Below are 27965 nucleotides of genomic sequence, written 5' to 3'. Positions count from 1 at the left end.
ATATATATATTTGAAAGACTACTTGTAAAAAAAATCCATGTTTAGAATATGAATATTTCAATGTGAGCTCGAATAATAAATCGTTAGTACCTCGGTCACCCCACCCAACCGACTCGAAGTCGCACTTCATGCATATCGACCGATTTTTGGCCAAAGGGGGTAATTTTAATTGTTTGTTTGGTCTGTAGTTGGTCATTGGTATAGCTGACGTATAGTAATATACAAGTGTAGATATTATTAAACATGATTTAAACAGTTCAGTGTTCTTATGATCTTTTTACACAAACTTAACTTTCCCTAAACTCTACTGTGCTACCAAATCAAGTTAATTTATCCACATCATTGGATAATTTTTTGATAATTAAAGATGAAATACATGTATGTCCATACATTTTTTTACTAGTTTTATACTATCATATTTATAAAATATATTTCTCAATTACTTAAATGTAAACAACAACCCTAAGCAAACTCAGATGAGGCCAGGGTATTAAAATATGTTATCAACCTTAATTAATAGTTGAACTCATGGAACAATCGTTGTTTCATTTCTCCAACCTGTGCATAAACAAAAGAAAAAGGAAATTATGTTTTTAACATGTCGGTTTCGATATTCACAGACTTAAAATAATTTCTCCATTTTGTAAGTGCTCATATATCTTCATGGTTTAGCCATGTTTTTTTTATATTCAGAAACAAACACCCCCCCCCCCCCTTTAAAAATAAATAATAAATTTAAAAATTAGAAAAAACTATGATTTTTGTCAAGAACAAAAAAAAGGATATGACTATGGTGAGATAATGAACTTGAGTGAGAAATTATCAACAGAGAAAAATGGGGTTGAGAGAGAGAGAGAGAGAGAGAGAGAAGGGGGCAGAGGGGAGAGAGATAGGGAGAAAAGAGATGGATGGGACTAAAGAAAAGGAGAGATTTGATGAAAAGATGAAAGCTAAAGACCAAAAAGAAGAGAGTGTGATGGAGAAAAACAAAGATATAGCCTAATCATGTCAGTGATTGCTTACCTCTTCTGGTACACGGTTTCCTCTCTTTCGAGAAGAATCGGGCCTTCTTGAGCCATTCCTGCGGATTGGTCCTCCACCCTGAAGGTACTGGCCGGGTAGCTATATAGAGAGGGAGAGGGGGAAGGGAAAACAGCCAGGCGGATAGATACAGAGAAAGAAGAACAGATTGAAAAAGCAGAGCGAGAGAGAGAGAGCGTGAAAAGAAAAGCAAAGACAATTGTGTGGTGTGGGAGAGAGTAAGAGAGATGTATACACATGAATGATTTGTGCAATGTGTATTTGATTTGAGAAAAATAATAGAAAATATCTTTTTCTTTTTTAATACACAAAAAGTCATACAAATACATGTACGGACACAGAATAAAGAGATAAAGTGAGAGATAAAATATTATCCATTTCATACAATTATTTGTGGATACTATAGTACAAATTTTTTCTTACACCAGTTTCTATATATACATATATATATATATATATATATATATATATATATATACCATGGATTGAGAAAAAAGAACAAATTCTTATAAATTCAATTAAATGAATCATAAAATAAAGATCACGATTTATAGAGAAGGAAGAATGCCAAGAAATAATGAAATATCCTACCGGGTCTGGAGCATAATCTCCTCTGAATTGTGGAGCAGGTGCCCGGTCATTACGACGAATTGGTCCCCGGTCATAGCCGGGTGGTAGCTGTACGTATAAAGCATAGGATACAAACATTTTGGTTATGAGGGAATGAATGATGAATATTTTTTACAACTCAGTTTCTGTACCACAGTATTACATCAGTGAGCTCCTGGTACTAGAGTAATTCAGGTATTATATCTGTATTTTTATACAACTTTTATACGTGTATCACTTTTTTCCTTCAAAGGCATTATATCTTTAAATATAAATATTCTGATTTTTTTGGTTTCATTTTACTTCACATTACAGAAAACAGAACATATTCAGGAGTGCAATGCCCTGACATGTGCTGGATTGTTTTAGATTTATATAAAAACAATAGTCGTGAATTACACGTTGAGAGCTTGGATGATTTCGCTTGATGAAAATTGTTAACGAGTTTTAGCTCCAATAATTGGTACGAAAAGATATTCCAACTCAGCTAACCATTAATGTGTTTACGAACGTTAGTTCATATTTAATGCCCCAACAAAGAGATAACGCCCCTCTGGGTCTAAAAAGAATCTTGAACTGATGTATGGATGCACGTACCTCATTAAGATATGATAGTGGTTCGGGTTGACGGTTGCCGCGGAATCGCGGCCCTCGCTTCGGCAAATACCGGTCAATACGATTCTATCAAATAAAGAACACGAAGAAGAAGATAATACAAGTTACAGAAAAAAATCCAAAGATATTTACAAAGAGGGGGATAATCTTTGCTTTGGAATGCTCTCCCTAAAGAGATATTAGAACCAGCAGATCAATAGAAGACTAGCTCAAAAACTTTACAGAAAAGTGTCGGTTTGATTAGGCTCACAATTATCTTTAAACGTTTCTTCTTTTCCCATTTCATTATGTTGTATCCTATACTCAATTGGTATTTTTGTGCATAACATTTTTCGATCTTTCTGTAATAGTGCGCCTTAAGCATTTAATTTCATTTGGATTTAGCTTCAAATAAAATTAATCTTTTCTATTATTATTTTCATTATACATAATTATGGTTTACTATGTACCCTCATTCGGTGCCATCTTGGAGCCTGTGGTGGTAACACCAAGATCTGGCGAGACAGTTGCGGAGGTGGTGGTCCTGGTACTCGGGATTCGTAGTAACCCGGTGGTCGTTCTCTCCGTTGTCGAGGTGGACTCCTTGGGCGTCGTCGTTGTTGCTGTTGAGGAGGAAGGATCATTGGTTGTTGTGGTTGCCGTGGTGGTTGCCATGGTTGAGGGGGTGGTACGAAGAAGGGATCATCGTGCATAAATGAAGATGGGGGCGGAGAGGGCGGAGTGGGAGGTCTGTATGGTCGGGGGTCTAGTTCTTCGGGCATTTCGGTGATGGTTGGCCGCTGACGACGAGGTGGTCGGTAATAATCTTCATCCTAGCGTCGTAAAGAGCAGAAGAAATTGCGTCAAAGACTAAGTAAAGTTCATTAAATTAAGCGTATAGAGCTATCAACAATTATAGTTAAACCTTAACATTTCGAAATTTCTGCACTTTGTCTTGTTAATTTAGTTCCCTCCAACTAACGCCATTTCACTTGAAACTTAAATCACTTATGAGGAGACAGAATTATTAGGTTTTAGGCAATCAAGCTAAAGTAGTTGTTTAAACATGTTTATAATTTAGAATGGTATAATATCAAACAACAATCTAGATTCTTGTACTCTAATAACGCCATATCACGGATACCGTGAACTGTGATTTAGATTTACGTTTTATCGTGATGGGATGGGGATTTAGTAATGGGAAAAACGGGTACTAAAGGATGATCTAATTTCCTGTAGTTCGATATTGATAGGTTCACTGTGATGAGTTTAGTTTGTTATATTCTTTTATATAGCAAACAGCGCAATTAAGATTCTTGTTGTACTTTTATCATCATATGAGTGAAAAAGAGCACCCCTCGAAGAGTGTCACAAGAGGCATTATTATACAACAATCATTATATCCCTTATCGTAAGATTGTTGCATTAGGAGTGTACACAACAAGAAAAAGAATAGCTGCTTTACTATAAAGACGTTTCCTGCCGAAAACATTAGAATAGTTCATTTTGTATTGCTGACGTCACGAATAGTTCACTTTTTTCCCGGCAAAAAGTTAACTATTCGTTTTCCCGCCCCCCCCCCCCAAAAAAAAATGGCAAAATTCAGCGGGATTTCAAATGCAACAGTAATTTGTATAGGGTGTAAGTAGGGATCGTTTTCTTCACCATCGGCAGCATGAGCATGCTGGGATGGGGTGCTTTGTCCACGAGGTACTCCTCATCAGCAGGCATTCTCGACCTCGCACCCATCAACCACAGACAGCAGCAACAGATGACCAGGAGAATGAGGATCAAACCCATCACACCAAGGAAGATACCGATGATCTCAACCGTGCTCAGCGGGCCTGCAAGGTGGTCGTAAAGAAGAATTGCATTATGAACAGAAAACGCTATTGCATGGTGGTCTTAAAAGAATTGTATTACGAACAGAAAACACTATTGCATGGTGGTCTTAAAAGAATTGTATTATGAACAGAAAACACTATTGCACGGTGGTCTTAAAAGATTGTATTATGAACAGAAAACACTGTTACATGGTGGTCGTAGAAGAATTATGGTATTAACACAAAACACTGTTTTTGAAGAAGAAGAATACAAATTAAGGGTAATTTCAATACCCTATTGTATGCCCCATTGAAATCATGTTCGGATAACATTATAATAATGTCATTGTCATGCTCGCACATAAGGCACATTTCAATAGGTGACGCACAAGGCTGTTGAATTGCTTATAAGGTTGTTTTTTGGAAAGTAGTTGCTATCTTGTTAGAAACAGTGACGTACCGGACAAGAACTAACAACCATGGTCTATCCACGACAAGCTTCAAGCCAATCACTATTTAAAAGAAAGTCTGATATGTCTTTTTCTGCCAATATAATTTGAATCATGTTAGTATCGATGTTTAGATCATTTTAGAATGTGTGGCATCTTCTTTGATTGACCGATGCACCGACTTTGGAAATAAATGAATATTTGAATTATAATTTTAATTAATGATCTATGTCGGCTATAAGAAACATAAAACTGCCACCAGTAGAAAAATATCATCTTTATTTATTCTTCATTCAGAACCAACTATATTTATACGGATTTCAGAGAACAAGACATTTAGAAATTTATCAAAAATCAAGTCACACCAAGTTGATTTTAATAATGAAAAGATTTTGCCTAAAATCGTATAATGTAAGTGTCTACTTGGACTTAAAAATTATGGACAGCCATTGGAGTCTTAAAATTAAATATATTCAAAAGCAGAAATTCAACTTTAGACTTTTTATAAATTCAACATCCAGAACATGAAATCTCCTTGATGATAGACAATATGAATGATTTGAATAAACAATTAATGCCTTTCAAAATAACTTTTACAAAATATTTTCAAAGATGCTAATGGCTTTCCATAATTTTTAAGTCCAACTTAGTGTTAAGTTCTACTTAAGATCTTTGTGAAACACCCCCCAGGTAAAGCATTTTATCTGCTGCGATAATGAAAGACCAATTGTCATTATCACAATAAAATTAAAATTTCCAACCACGAAAGTTTAATAAGAGTCTAAGAGAAAATCTCCATCGGATGACATCAGTGTAAACTTACTTCTCATATTTTGACACTGATCTCCTGTAAACCCAGACTGACAACTGTTTTGGAAAGACGACAAAAATCAAAACATAAATGCAATAGTTCATAATGCATAAACTACCGCAATCAAGATCAATGAAATTGAATAAGGTGATATCTAAAGTAGATGTAAACTATTTGATCAACATCAGATTATTGAACGGTTATAAGGATGATTGGTTATGCTATCAAGAATGCATAACATACTTCAGATATAGAACAGGTTATGTTTGTGCTTTATATCAGGAATATCAGAGGTTTGAAAGCAAATCAATAACATTGTAATATAATATATTGTAATGATATTTGTATATGCTTATAAAATTGATAAGAATTATGTTTCCTTCAACGCTAGAATAAGATTTAATTTCGTGATACTAAAGAAACAACTCGAAAGAGCTTTATGTTCATGTTCAAGACATCGAGTCAAATCGGGCCAGGCAATTGGCCTTCATTTCACCCGCTTTGGCACTTGAAATACAATAACACGAAAGAAGATAATGGAATATTAATCACTAAGCACATGAGATATAACTGCCATGCATTAATATGAAATTGGTTTATTTGTAAGATCTTATGTTGTAAATGTGTTTAATTCTACGAAATGGGAGGTATACCTGCATTCGAAGGCATACGTGTCTGCTGTAGCGACATTACAAGTACCTCCATTGCTACAGTAGCCAGCTGGACATATCCCTGCATTGAAGAAAGACAAAAACAGGAAAGTAGGTACAAACATGAATAAAAACCAAGTCAAAAGACAGTACAGAATGAACCACAGATAAGCTTAAGTGAGTGTGCATAACTGTACTTTTACAGACGTTATATTGATCAATGATCAGATATGATTATATACAAGTGTAATAATCAACACTTAAAAATCGTGTTTGTTGTGCTTTTCCCAATCATAGATATGCCGCTATATCCAGATATACATGTTCAGACTTACCAACCGTATCACCAATTCCACCATCACTAGTCAGGGCGAGAAAGAGATCGGTTTGGGAGAGCTCCCTAGTCGGTTCCTGGACTGTAGCGTTGAAAGCAGTCACTATGTCGTTTAGGGTTACTGATGTAAACCCATCAAATGTTAGCGTGTATGGGACTATGATGCTCCCTTCTCGAAGCGGCAGGATACGCGTCATTAGAATGAGAGACATACTCCCAAATGTAGCAGTAAACTGATCAGATGACAAAATAGACAGAAAGTTGAAACAATTATATATTTATGATACGCTGGTTATATTGCCATAAGTAGATAAAATGACCGAGTTTGTGGAAAGGGGGTCTTTATTAATTTGCTTTACAATCAACGTTTAAAACAAAACTGAGAAAGGAATTGCTTCATTTCTATTGCTGTTTTTCTATAATTTGCCGGATTTTCATCCCCCCAAAATAAGTAGGCAAGCATGTAGCTGAAGTTACATCATGAACTCCATGTTTTGGCAAGATAAAAATAAAGTGCAACCTGCATATGAAAACTGCTCAAAGGAGGCGAAAAGGTGGTCTTTAGGTACAGGTTATTTTAGGGCAGGTTTCCATAAGAAAAACTGTTCGAATGAAACAGAAATGTCTGCCATATGGCGCTCTAGCATTTTAAAGAATTCATTCCTGCTATGCAGATACCAATATTCCTCATTCGACAGTTGCGTGTGGCAAAACTAAATTAATGTTTTGCTAAAGGACATTTATTGCTACGGCAGGGATATTAAACCCGTACCCATATAGTCCGGCGGCATATATCCACCAAACTAAAGCTCGTCTACTTTAATGACAAGTAATAACACATTATCTTTGATTGATTTTTCTTCCACTCACATGGCTGTAGATCGTCTGTAGGACTGCTTGATAACTTGCACTATTCGGATCGGAGCAACATGATGTGAAGTCTACCAGGTCAATATTTGGAACGATGCTCCTGAGAGTAAACTCTCCACGATATTCTGTTACGGCTACAAAATATTAAACCAGATAATAGTATATATAATAAGAAAATGAGCATATAGTTAAATATTTACCAGTGAAAATGAAGATTGGGAAAAAGTGGTAAATTTCGTAAAATCTTGTTAAAAATAAGTAATGATATCAATATCAAACAAAAATATAATCACCCATCGGTAGAGAACTAGGAAATGCATATTTTCATGTGACAGGAAATTCAAAAAGGGCCGGTACACATACGTTTATCAAGATTCGTCTTTTCTGAAGATATTCTTTTCATTTCGTTTATTCATGATGCATACAACAAGAATTTCAAAGAGGATCTGCTTAATTTTAATGCGGGGGGGGGGGAATTATGTAAAAAGGAATTGAAATATATGTTCCTGTTCATCCATTCAATTTGAAATGCTACTTACTCAGATCGAAGCTATCTGGTACAATGACATTCCCGTTGGCGAAGCTAACTCTGTTCCCGAGCGCGTTGTAAAAGATTTCTTTGATTTCCTCTTCGTTGTGATGCGAGTCTGGAGCAAAGTAGAGAGTGAAGCTAGCACGGAGATCGTTCTCCGAGACTATTACTGAAGTCAGCACCTCAACATCCACAAAGTCGACAGGAGCAAGGCTTGTTCCCCGGAATAATGTCGCCAGCTATGACGAATAGATATGATTTTCATTTCTCTTTAATAATAATAATAACAGTGGATTCTTGTATAGCGCTCATGTCTGTCAGACTTGACACTCATGGCGCTCCTGATTAATGATGATGATGATGATAATGATAATAATAATAAACCATTCTAGTATATCGCATAACACATTACTATGTCCCTAATGCTCTTTGGGACACACGTATAAGCGCCGAGTTCCTTTAATCGGCTTACCATTTGGAATAAGTGTGTTTTAAGGTTACACTTAAAATTGATCTATTGTATATGCCTTTACTATTCCATAAAAACTGGAGTAACATAGGCATCTTATTACCTCTCTATCGTAAATAAGTCATTAATTGTGTCTTTCTAGACAGGAGGACGATAACAAAAAGCTCTTTGATTATAAATTCATTAACTCTCTGCCTTTGCCGATATATTTATTTATCCAAAAGTAGTTCAGTGTCTTCTTTTCGAGACTTTTTTTTCTTCATATTATCTTTTGATCCAGAATGCTAAGAATTACACATTATGCAAAATCAAAAAGAGCAATAATCACTTGAATTTTTTAAAGTCTAACTAAAAGAATATATAATAATAACTACTTTTCACTATGCAAGTTGGCATTTTTCGTATGTTGAATTTCGTAATTTTTATTCCTATTGGTTCATTTCATTTAAATCTACCGCTTTTAATTATATGTAGGAGTGGATGGATGATGATAATGGGTGCCAATTCAGGGAGGAAAAGTGATTTATTTCGATTTTAAGAAAACTTTGTACTGCTTTAATTTATAAAAAAAAGAAAAAAGGAAAATAAAAGAAGAATCTTACATCAGCCTGCAAAGTGTCCCGAGCTGTCTGCTGATCAAGAAAGATTCCATTCCCGCGAATCGTATCAAGCGTCACCGAGCCTCTGATACGGATCAAATCTACAGTTAGTAGAAGAAAAATTAAAAATCAAAAGAAGAATAACATCCGTAGTTTATGTAACGCCCAGAAATCTGCTATGTCTCTAAGCACTTTAAAGATACCCCGGTCATCAGATTCAGGCTTGTCCGCACACAAAGTAGGCCTATTGCATTCCTTGGGGGCATTCTGGCCAGGCGCCATTCTACATGCAGGCGCGCATGATGCTGGACATACCGAAACGAGTTTAGTTTCGTATCAGGTACCCATTTGACACCTGGGTGGAGAGGAGAAATTGAAATAAAAATATCTTGCTTAAGGATTAACATTTAAGTGCCATGCCGGGTGTCGAACCCGTGAGCTTCGCATCTCCAGAGAAGTGTTTGATCCACCTCTTACGACACACCTAATGGAGGATGCTCGACTAGCCTTTTCAACGAACAATGGGAAAATAATACAAAATTTCATTTCTATTAATTTCGTAGAAGTGTCGAAGTCGAGTGGTTTAAGCACTAAACTCGAAATTCAAATGTCGTAGTTCGGCATTCTGTATTAAGCGCTAAATAAATCTAGATTACATTATTGTTCTAATTATCAATAAGATAAGAGTGCTTACAACAAAATATTGATTGGAGATTTTACGTTTGAACTGTAAAACTTCTTGGAACAATAATGTTTGAACAACGTTTCTTAATGGAATACGTTCGTTCTATGCCGCTTGATATTAGCTGTATCGATAAAACTAGCAACTGCTCATAAGTATGAGGTAAAAATCAAGCAAATACTTCGGCTCTGATAAATTGAAAGCTAATGCACAGAAAAAATATCCTGCTTTCATGAGGAAGCTAGAAATTGCCATAGGCTTTTGCTGGTTTTATAGATACAGCTCAAATTGTTCAAGCATTTTAGGTGCTCTTTTCAGTAACGGTTCCAGGTTCTTCTAAGGCGTTTTCCAAATAAAAGGTTTGACGAACTAGGCGTTGTAGCGTGCGCCTGTAATTCAGCTAACAATGGATGCTACAAACTGATTCAGCCGAGGACGCAGGTTCGGAACTGAGTCACGTCTTTCGGATAGTGACGTTTAAAGGTCGGTCCCCAGACGTAAATAATCATATATGATTGTCTGTAAAAACCCGATACACACACACACACACACACACCCACACACACACTCTTACACCCCAAAAGGATCTGCTGGTGTAATATTATTTGTAATGAGATAAGGGCGGACTAGGACAGAAATTGGGCCACTCAAACAAACTGATCTTGATCAACCGGCTCTCAGACCAAAAATGGACCGGCCCTCAAGCCGAAATATGGAGTGGGGAAAACTACCCAATTTCCCGTGGCCATGATGACCAGTTCACTCCTGGGGTGTTTCACCAAGATACTAAGTCGAACTTAACTTTAAGTTGGACTTAAATATTATGGAGAGCCATTTGTAGCCTTAAGATAAAATATATCTAAAAGCAAAAATTCAAGTATTTAAGACCTTTCATAAATTTCACATCAAGAACATGAAATCTCCTTGATTTTAGAAAATATGAATGATTTGAATCAACATTTTATGCCTTTTAGAATAATTTTTACAAAATATTTTCAAAGATTCTGACGGCTTTCCATAATTGTTAAGTCCAACTTAGCGATAAGTTCAACCTAGGATCTTTGTGAAGCATCCCCACGGAGGAACATACCTGGAGGAACATACCTGCTGTCTGTACAGTGACGGTGAAGCTACACGGATTCCCGGCTTCGTTTAGTGATGGATCTCTCGCTGAGTATAGCACCTGGGTTGATTGACCGACAGTGAAGAGCGAGCCTGATTCTGGATTACTGAAGACCGTCACTGATCCTGAGTTATCTGTCGCTGTAGCTTCCGTGGTCCACGACACAGGGGTCTGCGCTCGTTGTGGAAGCGCATAGGCGATGATATCATCAGGACAACCGGTGATCGTCGGTGGCTCAGCGTCTTGGAAAATATACAACATAAAATTACTCCTTTTCCTCTGGTCTCATGCTCGATCATTATGTTTCATCTTTTGCTTGTCCGTGAAGTATTATTTTGTTCATTTTTTTCGACCCCAGATAAAGCGCACCCGTGCATTTCTAAAAACAGAACAGAACTCATGGTGCCATGTAGAACTAAGGACTGTAACGAAGATTCTAACAGGCTAGTTTAATACATTTTAGAGCTGACAATTCTGATACATTAAATATCTATATCATGGATATCTTATTGTTGGAACAAGAGTTAAAAAGAAGGAGGGGAGGCAACTTGGTGCTTACCATAAAGACGTTTTTTATAGAATGCCTCAGTTTTGCCCTATTTTGTTTTTAGGATAACTATATATTAACATGGTTTAATAAAAAAATTATGCAATTTGCACATTTTTATTTCGTTTCCATGTTGATGAAGGTGCAGGGCGGTTACCCCCTCCTTCCCTTACTACTACTTTACAAAAAATATCATAGTTACCCCTGACTTCGACCGTAAATGAGCATGTCGCCACATTCCCGCTGGTATCTGTGGCTTCATACTCCACTAGATGCCTGCCAATGGTGAGCTCATCCCCTGGATTGATCCTTGAACTCACAGGAACGCTACCATCCGTAGTATCGGTTGCAGTGATGGTGTCCCAGGTCACAATAGCGGTGGCTTGTCCTTCCGGGGTCGAGAAGACCAGAGGGCCATCCGGTGGACAGTTCAAGATTTGAGGAACAGCCGAATCGACTGTTATTGAACGAAATAATTTTGTTTACTAGTTGTAATAAGAGGTAATGACGTAAAGTGTATTGAGAACCTCTGACGTTTGTGTTGGTTTTGATAAAATATGTATATCAATGGTAATAACACTAGTTTCTTGAAAAGTGCCCAATCCGTATTATGCTTTATTATCTGTCGTCCGGTGACTTATCCATTATGCACCATTTAAAGGTCGGGTTACATCTAAATATAAGTTGATTCCTTTTTTTTTTTTTTTTTTAATATTGTATAAAAAAATAAGTTGATTCCTGTTGATTCCTGTTGATGTGCAGGGCTGCATACAACTCAAATTTTGGTATTCAAACATCTAAATATATTTCATAGATTTTTAAATATTAAGACAAATAATTTTCCACCCTAAAAGCTCATCCATCTTGTGACATCATCTGTCAATCATTAGTGAGCTAAATAGATGTAGTGGTATGTAGCTTCACCTGTTTACAATGAACCATACAATACCAACATAATAGTTGCTATGTCAGCCATGCCGTAGCATCACCACAAAAAGAAAGGTAATGTGGAGGTATCATGTGAAAGAATGCAATTATATTATCACGTGGGTATGTGCTGGGATGGGGGAATTATAATAACGTGCACTGTCTCTTGGTTCCAGAATGAAAATCGCGATTGAATAAATCAAACGAGTCGTCCACTAAGCATAACTAGGAATATTTTGCAATCTCGATTCTCTTCTATTCCGAAGAATAGACTTACGAACGATCTTTAGTGGATTGAGGGCGGTAATAATACGGAGAGGTGCATGGTTGGGGGTATATCCAGCTCTCAAGGAGATTGTCGAAGTGCTTATTTGATATAACTACTACTTCATTTACACTGAGTTGCAGGACTTAAGATGGCTGTTTTCACAAAGAAGTCTGCATAATATATATAGATCTACCTGTAACTGTCACAACAAATTGACAGGTGCCATTATTTCCCGCGCCATCCTCTGCTATGTAAGCGATGGTGTGGGTCCCTCCAGAAAACAGTTGAGGTGTCCGAGGGGTGCTGACTTCAAGAGGAGTCTCGCCCGAGTTGTCCGTCACGCCCGGCGCGTCCCAGCTAATCGTAACGGAATTGGTCCCCGGGACGGCTGCTCGGGTTATGTCTGCAGGGCATGGAGTCCACACTGGTTTCTCGGTATCTACAACCACAGAGAAAAACAAACTTTCATTACTACTGTTATAACTATAAGTGTAATGATAATCATGAGTATTGAAAATAATAATAATAATGATAACTAAATGAATGATAATAATAATCACTAGGTTTTAAAAAGTTTAGTCGACCTAGATCTAAATTTTCCTTTCGTGAAACATCATCTGAGAATAATTAGGGGTTGGGTTTAACTTACTTTAGAATACGCGGACATGAGCTGTGGTATATCACAGCTGACAAAGATGAGGAAATTATTGATCCAGAACTTGGGGAAAAACGTAGAGCCCCGATCTTATGCACGGGTTTAGTTGAGGAATGATGTATCTATACAGTTACAGTGTCTGTTGCATACCAGATGCCATTTCTATTGCAGCTTACTGCGCTAAACAAGCCTGGCAATAAACCCACGGTTCATTTTGCAATGTTTACACAAACAAATAAATATATACTCAACATTATGGATGACATCTATGTGGGCCTATTGCTCAGTGCTCATTGCGGCAAGAATTCTAAATTAATATTATTGAACTATCAGTTGGCACAAATATTGGCGGGAGTGGAATGACGCCTCGTGTGAAGGCGGGAAATAAAGGTAACTTCAGTTACTGTACTCTGTAGAAAACGCGAACTCAAATTCAGGTTCACTTTACGGCAGGTAAAGCCCCAGTCCCATATAAAGCCGGACCAGCACGGACGAGCACGGACCACTCCGGACCATCCCGGACCATGGTCTGGGGTGATCCGGGATGGTCCGGGATGTTTTGTTAAAAAAATCGCAACCGCCGACCGTCTCCCCGGACCCAACACGGTACCACTACGGACCGCCCAGGACCATCCAGGACCATCCAGGACCATCCAGGACCATCCAGGACCACCCCGGTGCCAACACGGTGTCAACACGGACCGAATCCCGGATCACCCCGGATGGGGTCCGGGATGGTCAGGGACGGTCCGGGACGTATATGGGACTGTAGCTTAAGCCCCAGTCCCATATAAAGCCGGACCAGCACGGACGAGCACGGACCACTCCGGACCATCCCGGACCATGGTCTGGGGTGATCCGGGATGGTCCGGGATGTTTTGTTAAAAAAATCGCAACCGCCAACCGTCTCCCCGGACCCAACACGGTACCACTACGGACCGCCCCGGACCGTCCGGGCATAGCCCCGGCAGCAGTACAGATCATTCCAGACCCAGCACGGAGCCGCCACGGACCGTCCCGGACCACCCCGGTGCCAACACGGTGCCAACACGGATCATCCGTGTTGATCCGTGTTGACACCGTGCTGGGTCCGGGATCATCCGTAGGGGCGCCGGGGTGATCCGGGATCAATAACTCACTCCCGGACTGCCACGGATCAACACGGACCGCCCCGGCGCCACTACGGATGACCCCGGACCCAGCACGGTGGCTACACGGATCACCCCGGATCAAACTATTGTCCCGGACCACCCCGGCAGTTTTTGACCGTCAAAAACATCCGGGGTCGACTCCCGGACCGCCCAGGACCATCCAGGACCATCCAGGACCACCCCGGTGCCAACACGGTGTCAACACGGACCGAATCCCGGATCACCCCGGATGGGGTCCGGGATGGTCCGGGACGGTCCGGGACGTATATGGGACTGTAGCTTTTAAAGCATGACACTTTTTTGAACAAAACATCCCGGACCATCCCGGATCACCCCAGACCATGGTCCGGGATGGTCCGGAGTGGTCCGTGCTCGTCCGTGCTGGTCCGGCTTTAAGCTACAGTCCCATATACGTCCCGGACCGTCCCGGACCATCCCGGACCCCATCCGGGGTGATCCGGGATTCGGTCCGTGTTGACACCGTGTTGGCACCGGGGTGGTCCTGGATGGTCCTGGATGGTCCTGGGCGGTCCGGGAGTCGACCCCGGATGTTTTTGACGGTCAAAAACTGCCGGGGTGGTCCGGGACGGTCCGGGACAATAGTTTGATCCGGGGTGATCCGTGTAGCCACCGTGCTGGGTCCGGGGTCATCCGTAGTGGCGCCGGGGCGGTCCGTGTTGATCCGTGGCAGTCCGGGAGTGAGTTATTGACCGCCAAGGACCATCCAGGACCATCCAGGACCATCCAGGACCATCCAGGACCACCCCGGTGCCAACACGGTGTCAACACGGACCGAATCCCGGATCACCCCGGATGGGGTCCGGGATGGTCCGGGACGGTCCGGGACATATATGGGACTGTAGCTTAAAAGCATCACTCTTTTTTTGAACAAAACATCCCGGACCATCCCGGATCACCCCAGACCATGGTCCGGGATGGTCCGGAGTGGTCCGTGCTCGTCCGTGCTGGTCCGGCTTTATATGGGACTGGGGCTTAATATGGGACTGGGGCTTTAAGCATAAAGGTTTCAGAGATTTTCAAGATTGTTACCGTATTTCTGAGTTTTTAACGCTAAGAAGTTCACAGAGAGACCCTAATACTTCAGGAGGATATAGTTCAAGCATGTTTACAAATAGTTTGGAGCCTATTAGAGCCTATTTGAGATAGTGTGCTGTAGTGGTTTATTAACTTCACTCTCAATCCAACTTATCCAAGTGGTGAGGGTTCGAATACCAGGCCGTCACTATACAGTTAGAGCTTTGATCATGGCTGTTGAGGCTTCCTGGGTAATCATAATGATCTGACGATGATGGTTATTATTATTAATTATTATTATTATTATCATCATCATCATCATCATCTGTGGCTACATTATTACTAGCAAAATTTAAAAAAAAATGAGTTCATGCAGTGAATGATGGCAACGGGTACTCGAAATCGCATCGAAAAAGCCTGGTTCTAAACCTTAATGGCGTACCGTTAGCGACGACTTGAAGAGTGCATGATCTGACGTTTCCTCGTAAGTCTTCAACCCTGTAGTCTACGGTCATGGGTGAGTTCAGTTCAACTCGAAGGGGGCTTTCATGTGTGCTGTTAGACTAGAAAAATTAGAGGAAATAATGAAATCAAAACAATTGTTTTCTTCGAGGTAAAAAGTTGAATGAAAGCAAAAATATTTGGCTTTACGGTACGGAAGTTTACCATTGAAATATGATATTGCAATTACCGACTTATGTTCAATTGATATGTTAATGTCCTTAACTGGACATTAACATTAAAAATGATATCTCTTTAAATACGAATCATGTTACTAAATATCTAATTGATATGCTTGAATATGAATTAAGTAAAAATCAGTTTCTCTATACAATGATCCCTTTTGAGCATTATCAAATTGATTAGCTAATATCAAATTAGTTAATAGCCGAGCAAGGTTTACTTTTGTAATTTTTTTAAAAAGGTATTATGATAAAATATCCTTGATATTGTCATGTTCTTTGGTGCTTGAAAGAACCACAAATCCCAAGGGCGGTTCTGAGAGGGGAGGGGGCACAATCACTGTCCCCTAACGAACTTTGTCTTTTGCCGTCATTGAAAATTCTCAAATATGGTGGCTTCGGAATAAAATGTTCTGACAAATTTGCAAAAGTCGCTTTTGCTTACGACAATCTTCAGACTGAACAAGAATTACCGATGATGATATACCAAGTTTTAAGATTTAATTGTTGTAAATACTGATTGGAAGGGATGCGGGGGTGGGGGTGGTAACATCCCCGATCCCCTTAGGGGTGCCCCTATAATATTTAAGACTGATCCTACGATAACGTTAGTGTAGGCATGTGTGGTTTTAAGCAAGTGGCAAATACTAAACAATTTTTGTTGAGCATAGCAAATGAGTAGATAGTGAAAATAATTGTGTTTTTTTAGAGGATGATAGTTTGTTTTTTCCTTCATAATTAGAACGTTTTGGTTTTAGTCGACGCAATTGTTTCTTAGAAGTCCTCACAAGAAGATAACTCAGCTCCACCACCAAATCACCTCCAAACTGATTCGAAACAGATCGATTCTAGTCCATTCGGTATACTGTTGGTGTGATTAAAGGTATGAAACAATCCCTATTCCCATGGGCTGCTACACAAATAAAAACTCTTTTGAAACTGGGCAAAGGATCCAAGGGGCAAGGGGATATGATAAAATGGGTAAATGGATAGAAATAAATCGGTTACCAAATAATTACCATGAATATTGTGTTGTCTGTCACTGTTATCTCGTTTAGCCAATAGATGTCAGCATAAGACTGTCCAGGAGTGGTGCTATTACTGACGGGCATTTCAGGGCACATGAGATCGGGCGCCGGATCGACTGGAGAAGGATTTTGAATGAAAGAATGAGAGTGAGAAGGGGGTGGTGTGGATGGGGGAGGGGAGGAGGAAAGAGTTAACTAATATCACCGATGACGTATCTATGGGGTGGGGGCGGAGAGGTTACATCACTTGCACTCCTTGATCGTAACACATTTCAACACGTACTGTCTATCTCGATCGTTATACTCATAATGATTTAATTTCTTGTTTATAGTATGCATGGGAAGAGTGTGCTCTTATACGGCTATAATCAAGATGATAATTATTGAGCATGGTTAACATGGTTTTTCCGTGATATTTAGGTAAATATCCCATAAAACAATAAACAAGAAAGAGGAGATGAAAGAGAAGAAAACAGGAAGAAGAAAAAGGAGAAGGAGAAGAAGGGAAAAGGAGAAGAAGGGAGAAGGAGAAGGAAAAGGAAACGTATAGAAGGAGAATTTAACACTTAGAGAAAAGAGGAGAAGAAAAGAGAGAAGAAGGGGAGTAAAAGGAGAAACTAGGAAAAGAAGAAGAAGATGAAGGAAAGAAGAAGGAATTGAGAAATAAAAACGTGAAGGAGAAGAAGAACAAAACAATTATTGAGGAGGATAAAAAGAAGAAGTCTTACCAGATATGCTTACTCTAAAGTTACACCTCGCCAAGTTTCCGGCTTCGTCTGCGACACTGATGGTGACATCGGTAGGGATGGGCCCAGCTGGAAAATTGTATCCGGATGGGCGGCTGGAATCCACAAGGTACATACCAGAGTTGTCCGTGATATTTAGGGACTCCCACGTCACTTCCAAAGAGTTCACTGTTTCACCAACGAACTCGGTGATGTCACTAGGGCAGTTCATTATGACCGGACTCTCGGTATCAACTATCAGATGCAATTAAACAAACACAAACAGATGTGTAATATACTCCCTCAATTCGATGTTTTTAAAAAGGACGTTACTTTTTTTTCCTTCCTATTATGGTCGAGTGTCGGATCGCAACACAGGCTAGAGATCATAAAATATGACGTTGATAATATCAGATTCAAGTTACATCAAAGTTTGTTTCACATGTTTTGAAATAATGACAGCCATGGGTATCATGATAATGATGATGATGGTAATTTTGTTAAGGGTGAGGATACCTGTAAGGATGATGATGATGATGGTGATAATGTTGATCATGGCGATGGTACTTAAAACGATGCTGATGATAATGACGATGACGACAATAATGACGTTGATAATGACGTTGAAGATGATGATTATGATGAAAATGATGAAAGTATTTACCTATAACTGTGACGTAAAATTCACAGGTATCTTGCTTGTTGACCAGATCCGTTGCAGTATAGTTGACTCTTGTTACTCCTATGGGGAACATGGAACCTGGCTCGTGGGAGGAGTTAAACGATACCACTTCAAAGTTGTCGGTGGCATTGGGCTTGGTCCAGGTGATCGCCACAGAGGGGACTCCTACTCCCACCCAACGGGTGATATTCCCTGGACAACCCATAATGACTGGTTCCTCGTTGTCTTCCGTCACTAGGGGAAAGAAGAAAATCAATAACAGCCTACGTCTTACATCTAATATATCACCGAAACCATGTTAACCGGAAACTCATTGTTGGTCAAACAGTTTTTGAGCGTCCAGTAAAGCCTGGCTGGAATGCTCCCCAAGGAGTGGAGATTGTACACACAGTGTGTGTGGGCAAGCTCTGAATCCATGACCGGGGTAATAGTATATCTGTAAAGCACTTAGAGACGTCCGAGATGTATTCAGCGCTATATAAAAGCTGAATATTATTATTATTAAGGGGAAGAGAAAGAACTTATTTATTGAAAATTATATTATGCTTCCAATGGTTTACATCATGTGATGTTAGGATGCTCATAATCTACGCTGTCTATGTAGTCGTCTTCATGGTCCTATTAAGCTTGGTATTATTTTAGCAATATATGCCATTATCTCTCCCCAAAACTTTTCATTGCATCTAGAACTTGAAGCTGGATTTTGCCAAATCCACAAGAGTTTGAAATGACGATTTGCAATTATTATTATTGCATTTGTAGTACTGTTGTAATCGTAATTGTAATTGCAATTGCTATTGGTACAAGTACAAGTGTAGTTGTAATTGTAATCAATGGCCAACCATATTCAGCTACACCCCAGCTTTTAGCATATACACCACGAGCTCTACTTTCCAGCTCCCCCCCCCCTCCGTTTGTCATTGTGTAAGAAAAATATACTCCAAAGCCATTGTAATTGTAATCCACGATGTGTTTTTTTTCTTCAAGATTTTGCAATATCATGATACTTTTAAACTTATGTTTGTAGCTTCGCATTACGGTAATCATGAAATAATTCGTTCCTGTTTTCACGAAGTGACGGTAGAGGAAAATCCGCACGCAAATTGTATGCGATTTTCATTCACTATACCGTCACTTCGTGAAAATAGAGACGAATTATCAAATCTAACGGATTTAATTTGAAATATAATATCGCTCTCTTGAATATCTCAAAACAGAGATAACAGAATATATCGACTCAAATAAAAGGTATGTTAATCAACAGAGTCAAAGGTATGTATTTGTATGATTGATTCATTTAAAAGTATTTATCTCAATAAAACCGCATGTGGCTGGCTATAAAAAGAAAAGAAAATTAAAAATTTCTTATTATTGCGTTTACCATCGACCGTTACGCTTATAATGCATTGGTTGATTTCAAAAGACTTGTCCGTAGCCACATAAAGAACCTCGGTCGTTCCTGCACTAAACACCGAACCCGATTCTTTCGTCGTCGTGACCTTGATGTCTTTCCCGTCGACGACATCATTGAATGTCGGCTCATCATAGATGACTTGCATCTCTGTCGTTCCCGGCGGAGCGTTCCGAATGACATCCGACGGGCATGTTACGCCGTTGTCAACATACGGTGCATTTGTGTCAGGTTCTCCTATATTGAAATGGGGAGATGATATAATACATAAACAGTAGGCCCTATGCAATAATGGGAAGATGGTGTAACTCATAAAATACCATTACCAATACCATTACCAACAGCAATACCAATACAATCATGTACAAGACCAGTACTGATATCCAACAATTTAGTGCCATAACCAGTCAATTTATCCCAACCATTGCAAACTTAAACTGTCATTTCCACGAGCTACCACCAACTACTACCACTACCACTGCCATTATCCCTATTACCATTACCAAAAATAGCAATGGGACTACCGATATTTTACAATTATATCACCCGGCCCTGATCTTTTGATTCCAACATTAGCTTTATGATGTCTACACCTTACTTGTTATGGAGACGAGGAAGCGACACTTGGAGCTGGAGCCAGCCTGATCTGTGAACGTGAAGGTTACCCGGGTAGTACCAATACCAAAGCTCGAGGTTCTATCGAAGTTACTGGATTCAGTCACATCGCCGCCCGATGGGGACGTGGCCGTGGGTTCTCGGGTCCATAATTCGGTTACAGTCGTGTCGTTTACACCCGGGGGTACCGCCTTACTCAAGTCGGAGGGGCAGTTCGTGATCTCCGGCGACCCATCTCCTGCAGCAGGAAGTACAAGAAGACTCCGACTTATAATTAGAGGATAGCCTTCCAACAGTTACAAATTCCAGAACCAGTATTTTTCTTTAATTTGTGCGGCAAAAAAATTGTATGTGATTTTGGGGGTACTTTTTTAATACAATTAAGAGTTCCACTCCTGAGTGGCTGTATTTGTTATCTAGTGGTGTATTCGCTACCAAAGATTCATATACAGGTAGTTTATAACAATTCCACCATGCTCGGTATTTTGATCAAGCATTGATACAGTGAGAAAATGTTCTCATGAAGAGTATGTGTTTACGATAGAGTACTATGATCATGTTCTCCCTTTCTCCCAAATCCATTTATCCACAAAATTATTCATTAGTTTATTCGATAGTGTAAGCGTGTGCGCGCGGGGGTGTACGAGGAGGAGTGAGAATGTAGGAGCTTGTGTGCGCGGGCGGGCGGTGATGTGTGTGTGGGTGTGTGTGTGCGTATGTGTGGGTGTGTGTGCGTGTGGGTGTGTGTGTGTGTGTGTGTGTGTGTGTGTGTGGGTGAGTGGGTGGATGTGCGGGCGTGTGTTCTGCAACTTGTAACGATTTGCTAAAAAATGCAAATAATTTTGCTTACGGACGACGGTCAGATTGAACGAGCAAGAGATTGTGTTCCCGCTGCTATCCGCCGCGGTATAGGTGATCTCGGTAGTTGTATTGAACGGGAAATAACTTCCTGGTGTGTGGCTGGAGCTCAGAAGAACGCTTCCAGAGTTATCCAAAGACATAGGGACATCCCAGATGGCCACTGCAGAGTTGTTCACATCAAGGTTTTCTGGGCATGTCAGCCGAGGTGGTTGCTCATCTGAGAGAGATAGAGGGAAAGAGAGACATACAGACACAGCAAGACACTTATAGAAATATCAAGCAGAGAGTTCGACCTAGTATTATGTAATCACATGCAAATATATGTCCAAGTTCGTTATTGGATTCTTATTGATACCGCACAAAAAATGTATTTATCTCAGACTACATGTACCTTCTGATGTGGTCTCGGGGCAATGGATAATCTACCTGTTAGTTAATATTTTCTTATACAATGTACACACATAGGTGTCGTAATAAGAAATATTGTTAAAAAAATAATCACCTTTCACTTCCACAATGAAAGTACACCTGTATTCCGGATAATCTGTGAGGGATAAGGTGACGTCAGTCACACCAAGGTCAAAGGTTGTCCCGTTCAGCGGATTAGAGGTCAAAGGGAAAAGGTCAATGCGATTTTCGCTAGGATAGCTCCAGATGACATCGGTTGTTGTCACGTTCTCATCACTTGATATCGAAATGTTTGTTGGACATATAGGATTGGCTGAAGAAGAAAAAAAAAAGCGAAGTACATGCAAATTAAAGAAAAGTATACATCGGTACACAAAATATCAAGATATTAGTTACTTACAAACATTTTCCCCTTTAAAGAAGAAAGAACTACTGAACAGTGTGAGAAAGCGTGAGCTTGTTCTAGAAGTCTTGAGTCTACTTCTATTTGATTTCTTAGTAAAGAGAATGTTCTCTCTCTCCACGGCTTGCCATTCCTTGCTATAGACAACCTTCCATTGGGGTGGTAATTTGATGAAGATAACGGATTTCACAAAGACACAAATGATCTAGCTGGGAAACTCACAAGTGGAATGTAATACTGTGGCACCAGTTCTGCATGGATATACTTATATTGCTTTTTCATTTATTCATTTCTATTCGTTTTCAGTTATATGTATACACGGTCGCCTCTTCAGTTGACAAAAAATGCTTTCCCTGAGGGCTTTGGATAAAAACAATGTATACAAAAGTAATATACAGAATATATATAACAGACGATCATAATTGTAGAACCTGCCGCAAAATAAAAAATATTTACCAGTTACAATATGCAAGAAATTAATTTCAAATGACAAACTTAAGAAGTAAAATGGGGAGAGATACTGATAACTGGTGAAATACAGGGTGAAAAATTGAAGAAGGAGACAAAAGAAAAGGAATTAAATAAAAGTTGATAGAAGGGAAGGCGAATTGAAGAGGATGTAGGTAAGAATCAGAGTAAAAACGAAGCATTTGTAAATTGAATGTTTGCAATGTATACGTATTCTCCACCCAAGCATCTAGCTAATAGCTGATTTTTCACTGGGTGAGCTGAGGGCTGTCCTTCCACACAAAGTAGTCACATATTTTGAGCTGACCTTTAACTCCTAAATTCAGTACCTTCTGCAGCACCTGCAGCGACTCTTTCAGGTCCAAACTGAATGAAATATATATATATTATATTAATAAGCCATCACCTCTTTTCTTCGAACCGATCCGAAAGACTTTAGAAAAACCAACCTAAGACAAATTCCAATAGCCTTGTGAGTCAGCCACTAAATGTGCGGACATGACAGAGAGGTAGTAGGGACTTTTAGATTCTGCACGACGTGAACGCGGACTGCCCTGTTAAGGCAATGTGACGTCACTGCCAGTGCCTTAAAAGGACGTCACATTGCCTTAAAAGTTACATACTCTGAACATGATTTCTATCAGAAAAACAATAGGGTATTGGAATTGCCCTGGAGTTTATTTCTTGAAAGTTTTTGCGATCGTGTAATGCAGGATAACAGGATTCTTTTGAAGTGTCAGATTTAAGCCGAAATAGAATTCAACTAACCTAGAACGATGAGAGTAAAGGTGCAATTAGTAGCACCATCGAGTGTCGCCGTGATGGGGTACATCCCCACGGGGAAATTGGAATTGTCCACGGGTTCGTAGGTGACATTTTCAGGAGAAGTGACGTCGGTGTTGTAACGAACTGTGACGTTAGTGGACCAATCAGCTGCCTGGACGATTTGGTCTTGACATACCTGCTGGGCCAAAGCTAGATAAGTGCAAAGGAGGTTAAAATACTTTAATAATGATTAATTAGATCAATTTATATTATCTATTGAATACCAAAATCTCTTTTTAGAAGAGTTACCGTAACCCATATGAACACCCTGTTGTTCACACTGTTGCCTAACTTTTCTCTTGTGCGTTGAGCACCTCTCTCTCTCTCTCTCTCTCTATCTCTCTCTTACTCTCTCACTCTCTTTCTCTCTCTCTCTCTCTCTCTCTCTCTCTCTCTCTCTAAGTGCCATATCAATTGACTTTGGCGAACATGCTGTTCCACAACCCTCGGCTCCTAGCCTTCTCTATTAGCAACACTCACATTTCTTTCACTATCTCTCTCTTCTAACAATTTCTGCAGACTGTCCATCCAAAATATCCTCCCGCAGTATTCCCTGTCAAAGCAAGATTCTCCAGGCTTTCTTTACGTGTAATGTGACCCATGAACTTCAACTGCCTAATCAACATCTCATGTATCATTTTCCTTTGTACTCCAGCTCTTCTAACTTTCTCATTACTAACTTTGTCAGTACAAGGGATTTTCACCATTCTTCTTAAAACCACATTTGGCAACTTTCCAAACGCTTTTGAGTATGAGGCTAAAGTCCATGTTTCACTACCACACATACGTACTGGATAGATGTAACAACTCAATACTGTTATTCTGGTCCTCATACCCATTTTTCGATTTGCCAGAATTTTGCCTAACTTTGAAAATGCAGATTTAGCGAGAGCTATCCTTGATTTGATCTCTGTCTCACATCTGGCATCCTCGCTGACCATGCTGCCCAGGTAGTTAAAAGAGAAGACTTGTTTAATAACCTGTTCCTAAAGTTTCAAGTTACATTCTGGACTCTTCTTGGAGACTTATAGTAATTGATCTCTAGTCCCATTCTCTATCTCCTTTCTCCTTTACAACTACATCTAATAGTCTCTGGAGATCTTTCTATGATTCAGATAACAGAACAGTGTCATCGGCATATATCTGTGATTGAATGGCCACCCACTCATATTCCATTTTCATTCTCGAATTCTATTAGAGCACCTGTATTTTCACAACAAAAGAATTTTGAACGCCATTTTCATTTAAAAATGGGCCTTTAAAGATACTATGTCCCTTTTGCAGCCAACATCAAATTCTGTAGAACTTTGCAGGAATTAGGAATATGTCATGTATGTCCTATCTGTAAAATGTAAACGTTAGCAGTATCCTAGTATTCAAATTATGCAAGGAAACACGTTTACTTGCTAGACTTCACTGTCGGACACTATTGAGTGACTGACTGGCTTTTTTCATCTTTGGTAATAACAAACATAAAATGAGCTGTAAAGGGGACATGAGCATTTGTCTACATATATCCCACATCTTGTAATGGCCAAAATTAAAGATAAACTTTAGTACTGGTAATGCGATTGCATTTTGAAAGAAAAGGTGTGGAAAGAATCAGAAACAGTTGATCATGTAGCATGTAAGTATTGGTGTGCACTGCAAGGTTCTGGAGTCATCAAAATCATAATAAATTTGACCGAGTCTTGGTAAAGTAACAAGCACTCACATAGAAAGCTATATATGGGACAACACACATGGTGTCGGGGCTAGTACTTCATTGATTTCCTTGTCTTTCTATGCTCATTACTCAGCCAGTATACATTTTCTTCCAAAATTGTTTGGTACATGTCATTTATTTGAAATCTTGAACATTCCGTGTAAGTTTCGTTTGATTCTGTGAGAATTTTTTTTATTTTTTTATTTTTTTTTACCAGTACTGGAGTTTTTCTTTAAACTGATTGAATCTTTGTGCAGCATAAGACATACGACCATTCGGTACAATGGTCTGAAAATCAAGACTATTACTGATTGGCTCTATAGCTCCTAAGTCGATTTGACAACTAATAGTCGTTATTTTCCCACTTGAAGATATTTTTAAGCCTCCCCCTCTATAGTGAAGTTCTAAATTAGTATTGTCTTTCAAATGCCGTTGGAATCCAACCTTTTCATTTTTTTGGCCTGCAAATGGGACATAGTACCTTTAATGGGTGCTATTAGTAACGGCATCACAGTCTGATTGTTAACGTCGACAATGAGAATTATTTCCTAGTTGAACTGTGTAAATACCCTCGACGGCTTTATCTTTAAAATATTACCTCCACTGTTGGCATTTGGATGGCTACTAAAGAAATATTAATTTCTGTTATTAATTCGGAAACTCATTACATTATCATATTTGCGCTCATTGGACGAGTACCCAATTTGTTTTAAAGATTGTTTCTTCTTTTTGTCATCTTATCTTCAGTTTGCTCCCTCATTAATTTTCCAAATCCGGTGCCGCCAATGCTTTCGACTAGATAGCGTAAATAATTCGGTGTAAGCCTATATATATATATATATATAGAACAATTGAGATAATGAATGATTGAATTAACAAAGTTCTAATGTAAACAAAACCGAGATGAATTCATTTTTGAGATTAATCAACATTTTTAGAAACATTTAAAGCTATTTTCATACATTCAATACTTATCAACTATTGTTTTAGTTCAAGCCACTAAACCATAAAGCTTTAACATACATTATTTATAACTGCTTGTTATAAAAACCGGTTTCACAAAAAGCTATGATGTGAAGTGACGGTTCGCAATTTGTGTGGATATAACAAATATGACACAAGTTTTCTACCATTTTCTTCATGAGGTCGTGGTAAAAAAAAAATAAGGGACCCAAAGTGTATCGAAGGAGGTTAGTTGCTGAAAAGGACTACTGGAGCAGAAAATATGTCTTTAAAAATAGACAATGGGAAATTTATTTATATAGGGCAACGAGTACTTTGCCTTCACTATTCTTTACTATTTGTTCTTCCTCCTTTTTTCTTTTCTTCTGTTATGCAGTCTCCCTGTCTCCCTTTTTCGTTCCCAACTTGTCCTTCGATGTAAGATTGCAATCGTGCAAGACTTTATCATAATTGTGAGAAATAATTTCTATTCCCCCATGTCCCAATAAATGCGTCTAATTCTTCATTTGAATGTGTATGAACCCCTATTTCACTTGCATGTTGCTATCAACCCCTACATATAGGTATATCGGATTATTATCTGGTAATGTACTTTTCTGTCTCAAAATGTGTATGAAACTCTCTCTTTCTCTCTCTCTCTCTCTCTCTCTCTCTCTCCCAAACACACACTCAAACACATCCACACACACACATTCCCTCCTCTACTATCTCTCCTCCTCTCTCTCTCTCTCTCTCTCTCTCTCTCTCTTTCCAACTCCCTCCCTCCGTCCCTTTACCTTTCTCCTTATATTTTACATCCTTCACCTTCTCTTTTTCACTTGTAAGAAAATGGAACACGAAGGAACGAATCACACCCTTCAAAAGCGACATAACTCTGAAACTGTGTCAACTTCATCTTGCTTGTTGTATAAACAAGGAAACGGCGGAGTTGTATTGTTATTCATCTGTTCATATCACACGTTTAATTGAAATATGCGCCTTCGAGTCTATTGTATCGGTTATGGGCGTAGCAGAATATTATATTTGCGAACCGCAAACTGTGGGTGCTTTATATGAAGGCTGTTCTTGAAGAAACTTTTTTTCTTTCTCATACAATAAGAATGCGGAATTATAGAAATACAATTATGATGTATAAAGTGTAATATATGTCGCTCTGCACTTTTATGTAGTTCACTGAATGCTTCTAACTGAAACATGGCGTCAAATAAATGCTGCGAAACATCATCATCATCATCATCAAAAGTGTGTATCAGTTAATTATTCACTAATTAAACAATATGTTCCAGATACGTTCATGAAAAAGGAAAACATATTTTGTTAATTTGTATTAATGAACAATAAAATAATAATAATAATCATCATAGTCATTTCTAAAATTCAGTTCTAGGAAGGGTTATAACGTTAACACGACTACTATGATCAATTTATGATTCAATTTCCGATACTTTTGTAAATTTCCAAACTTCACATACAAAAGCATGCATCTCACAAGACCACACAAAAAAGTATAAAAGATATATCAGTTCAAAGTTCTTTAACAAACAAAAAAATCATAAATAATTAATGAATAATCATGTTAATAAGAATAATATAAATTGTAACACATTTACATAACCAGTGAACATGTTGTTATGTTCTGAAATACTTTAAATCAATAATAAAATACTAACTTACTCTGTTCCGATAGGGAAATCACCACCACAGCAAAGAAGACCATGCGATTGAAAATCACAAGACGTGATCCATTTTCAAATTTCACCCTCATCATTACTCTGATATATAGCTTTCAATCCTCTAAAGACATCTCATGCAAGAAAGAGGCAAAATTATTGCCTCTGAAGAATTCAAGAAACAGTTACAGTCTAACGTTATTATCGTGTAGCGATTTTGGGCGTATTTTCCTTTGCGCAATAATACACTAGACTAGATTGCGATCTGACTATTCGTCGTTGGAAATCTTCGCTTGTTCGAGCTGAGCAAGAAGGTGACGTAGAGACAGAAGAATTGTTAAGGTACGGC

The 27965-nt window shown here is 39.0% G+C and overlaps 1 protein-coding gene across 1 annotated transcript; it reads right to left on the bottom strand.

The window, feature by feature from the left end:
• Positions 1-5: 5 nt before the first annotated feature.
• Positions 6-27909, bottom strand: LOC100891695 (hyalin). Its single transcript, XM_030974685.1, has 25 exons — positions 27621-27909; positions 23222-23428; positions 21677-21895; positions 21164-21391; positions 20297-20551; positions 19669-19935; positions 18270-18521; positions 17609-17860; positions 16872-16996; positions 15612-15732; positions 12522-12767; positions 11336-11590; positions 10568-10828; positions 8785-8882; positions 7721-7952; positions 7182-7315; positions 6313-6544; positions 5981-6059; positions 5340-5383; positions 3910-4088; positions 2715-3077; positions 2248-2331; positions 1633-1719; positions 1024-1122; positions 6-558 (listed from the first exon to the last, which is right to left on the bottom strand). Exons 1-25 carry the CDS (start codon positions 27712-27714, stop codon positions 514-516), a joined length of 4458 nt encoding a protein of 1485 aa, XP_030830545.1. The 5' UTR covers positions 27715-27909; the 3' UTR covers positions 6-513.
• Between the last annotated feature and the right edge of the window lie 56 nt (positions 27910-27965).

Source organism: Strongylocentrotus purpuratus, unplaced genomic scaffold, assembly GCF_000002235.5.
Source record: "Strongylocentrotus purpuratus isolate Spur 01 unplaced genomic scaffold, Spur_5.0 spur5_scaffold_7, whole genome shotgun sequence".
Taxonomy (NCBI): Eukaryota; Metazoa; Echinodermata; class Echinoidea; order Camarodonta; family Strongylocentrotidae; genus Strongylocentrotus; species Strongylocentrotus purpuratus.
The sequence above is the reverse complement of the archived record's forward strand: the minus strand, read 5'-3'. Positions and strand labels throughout refer to the sequence as shown.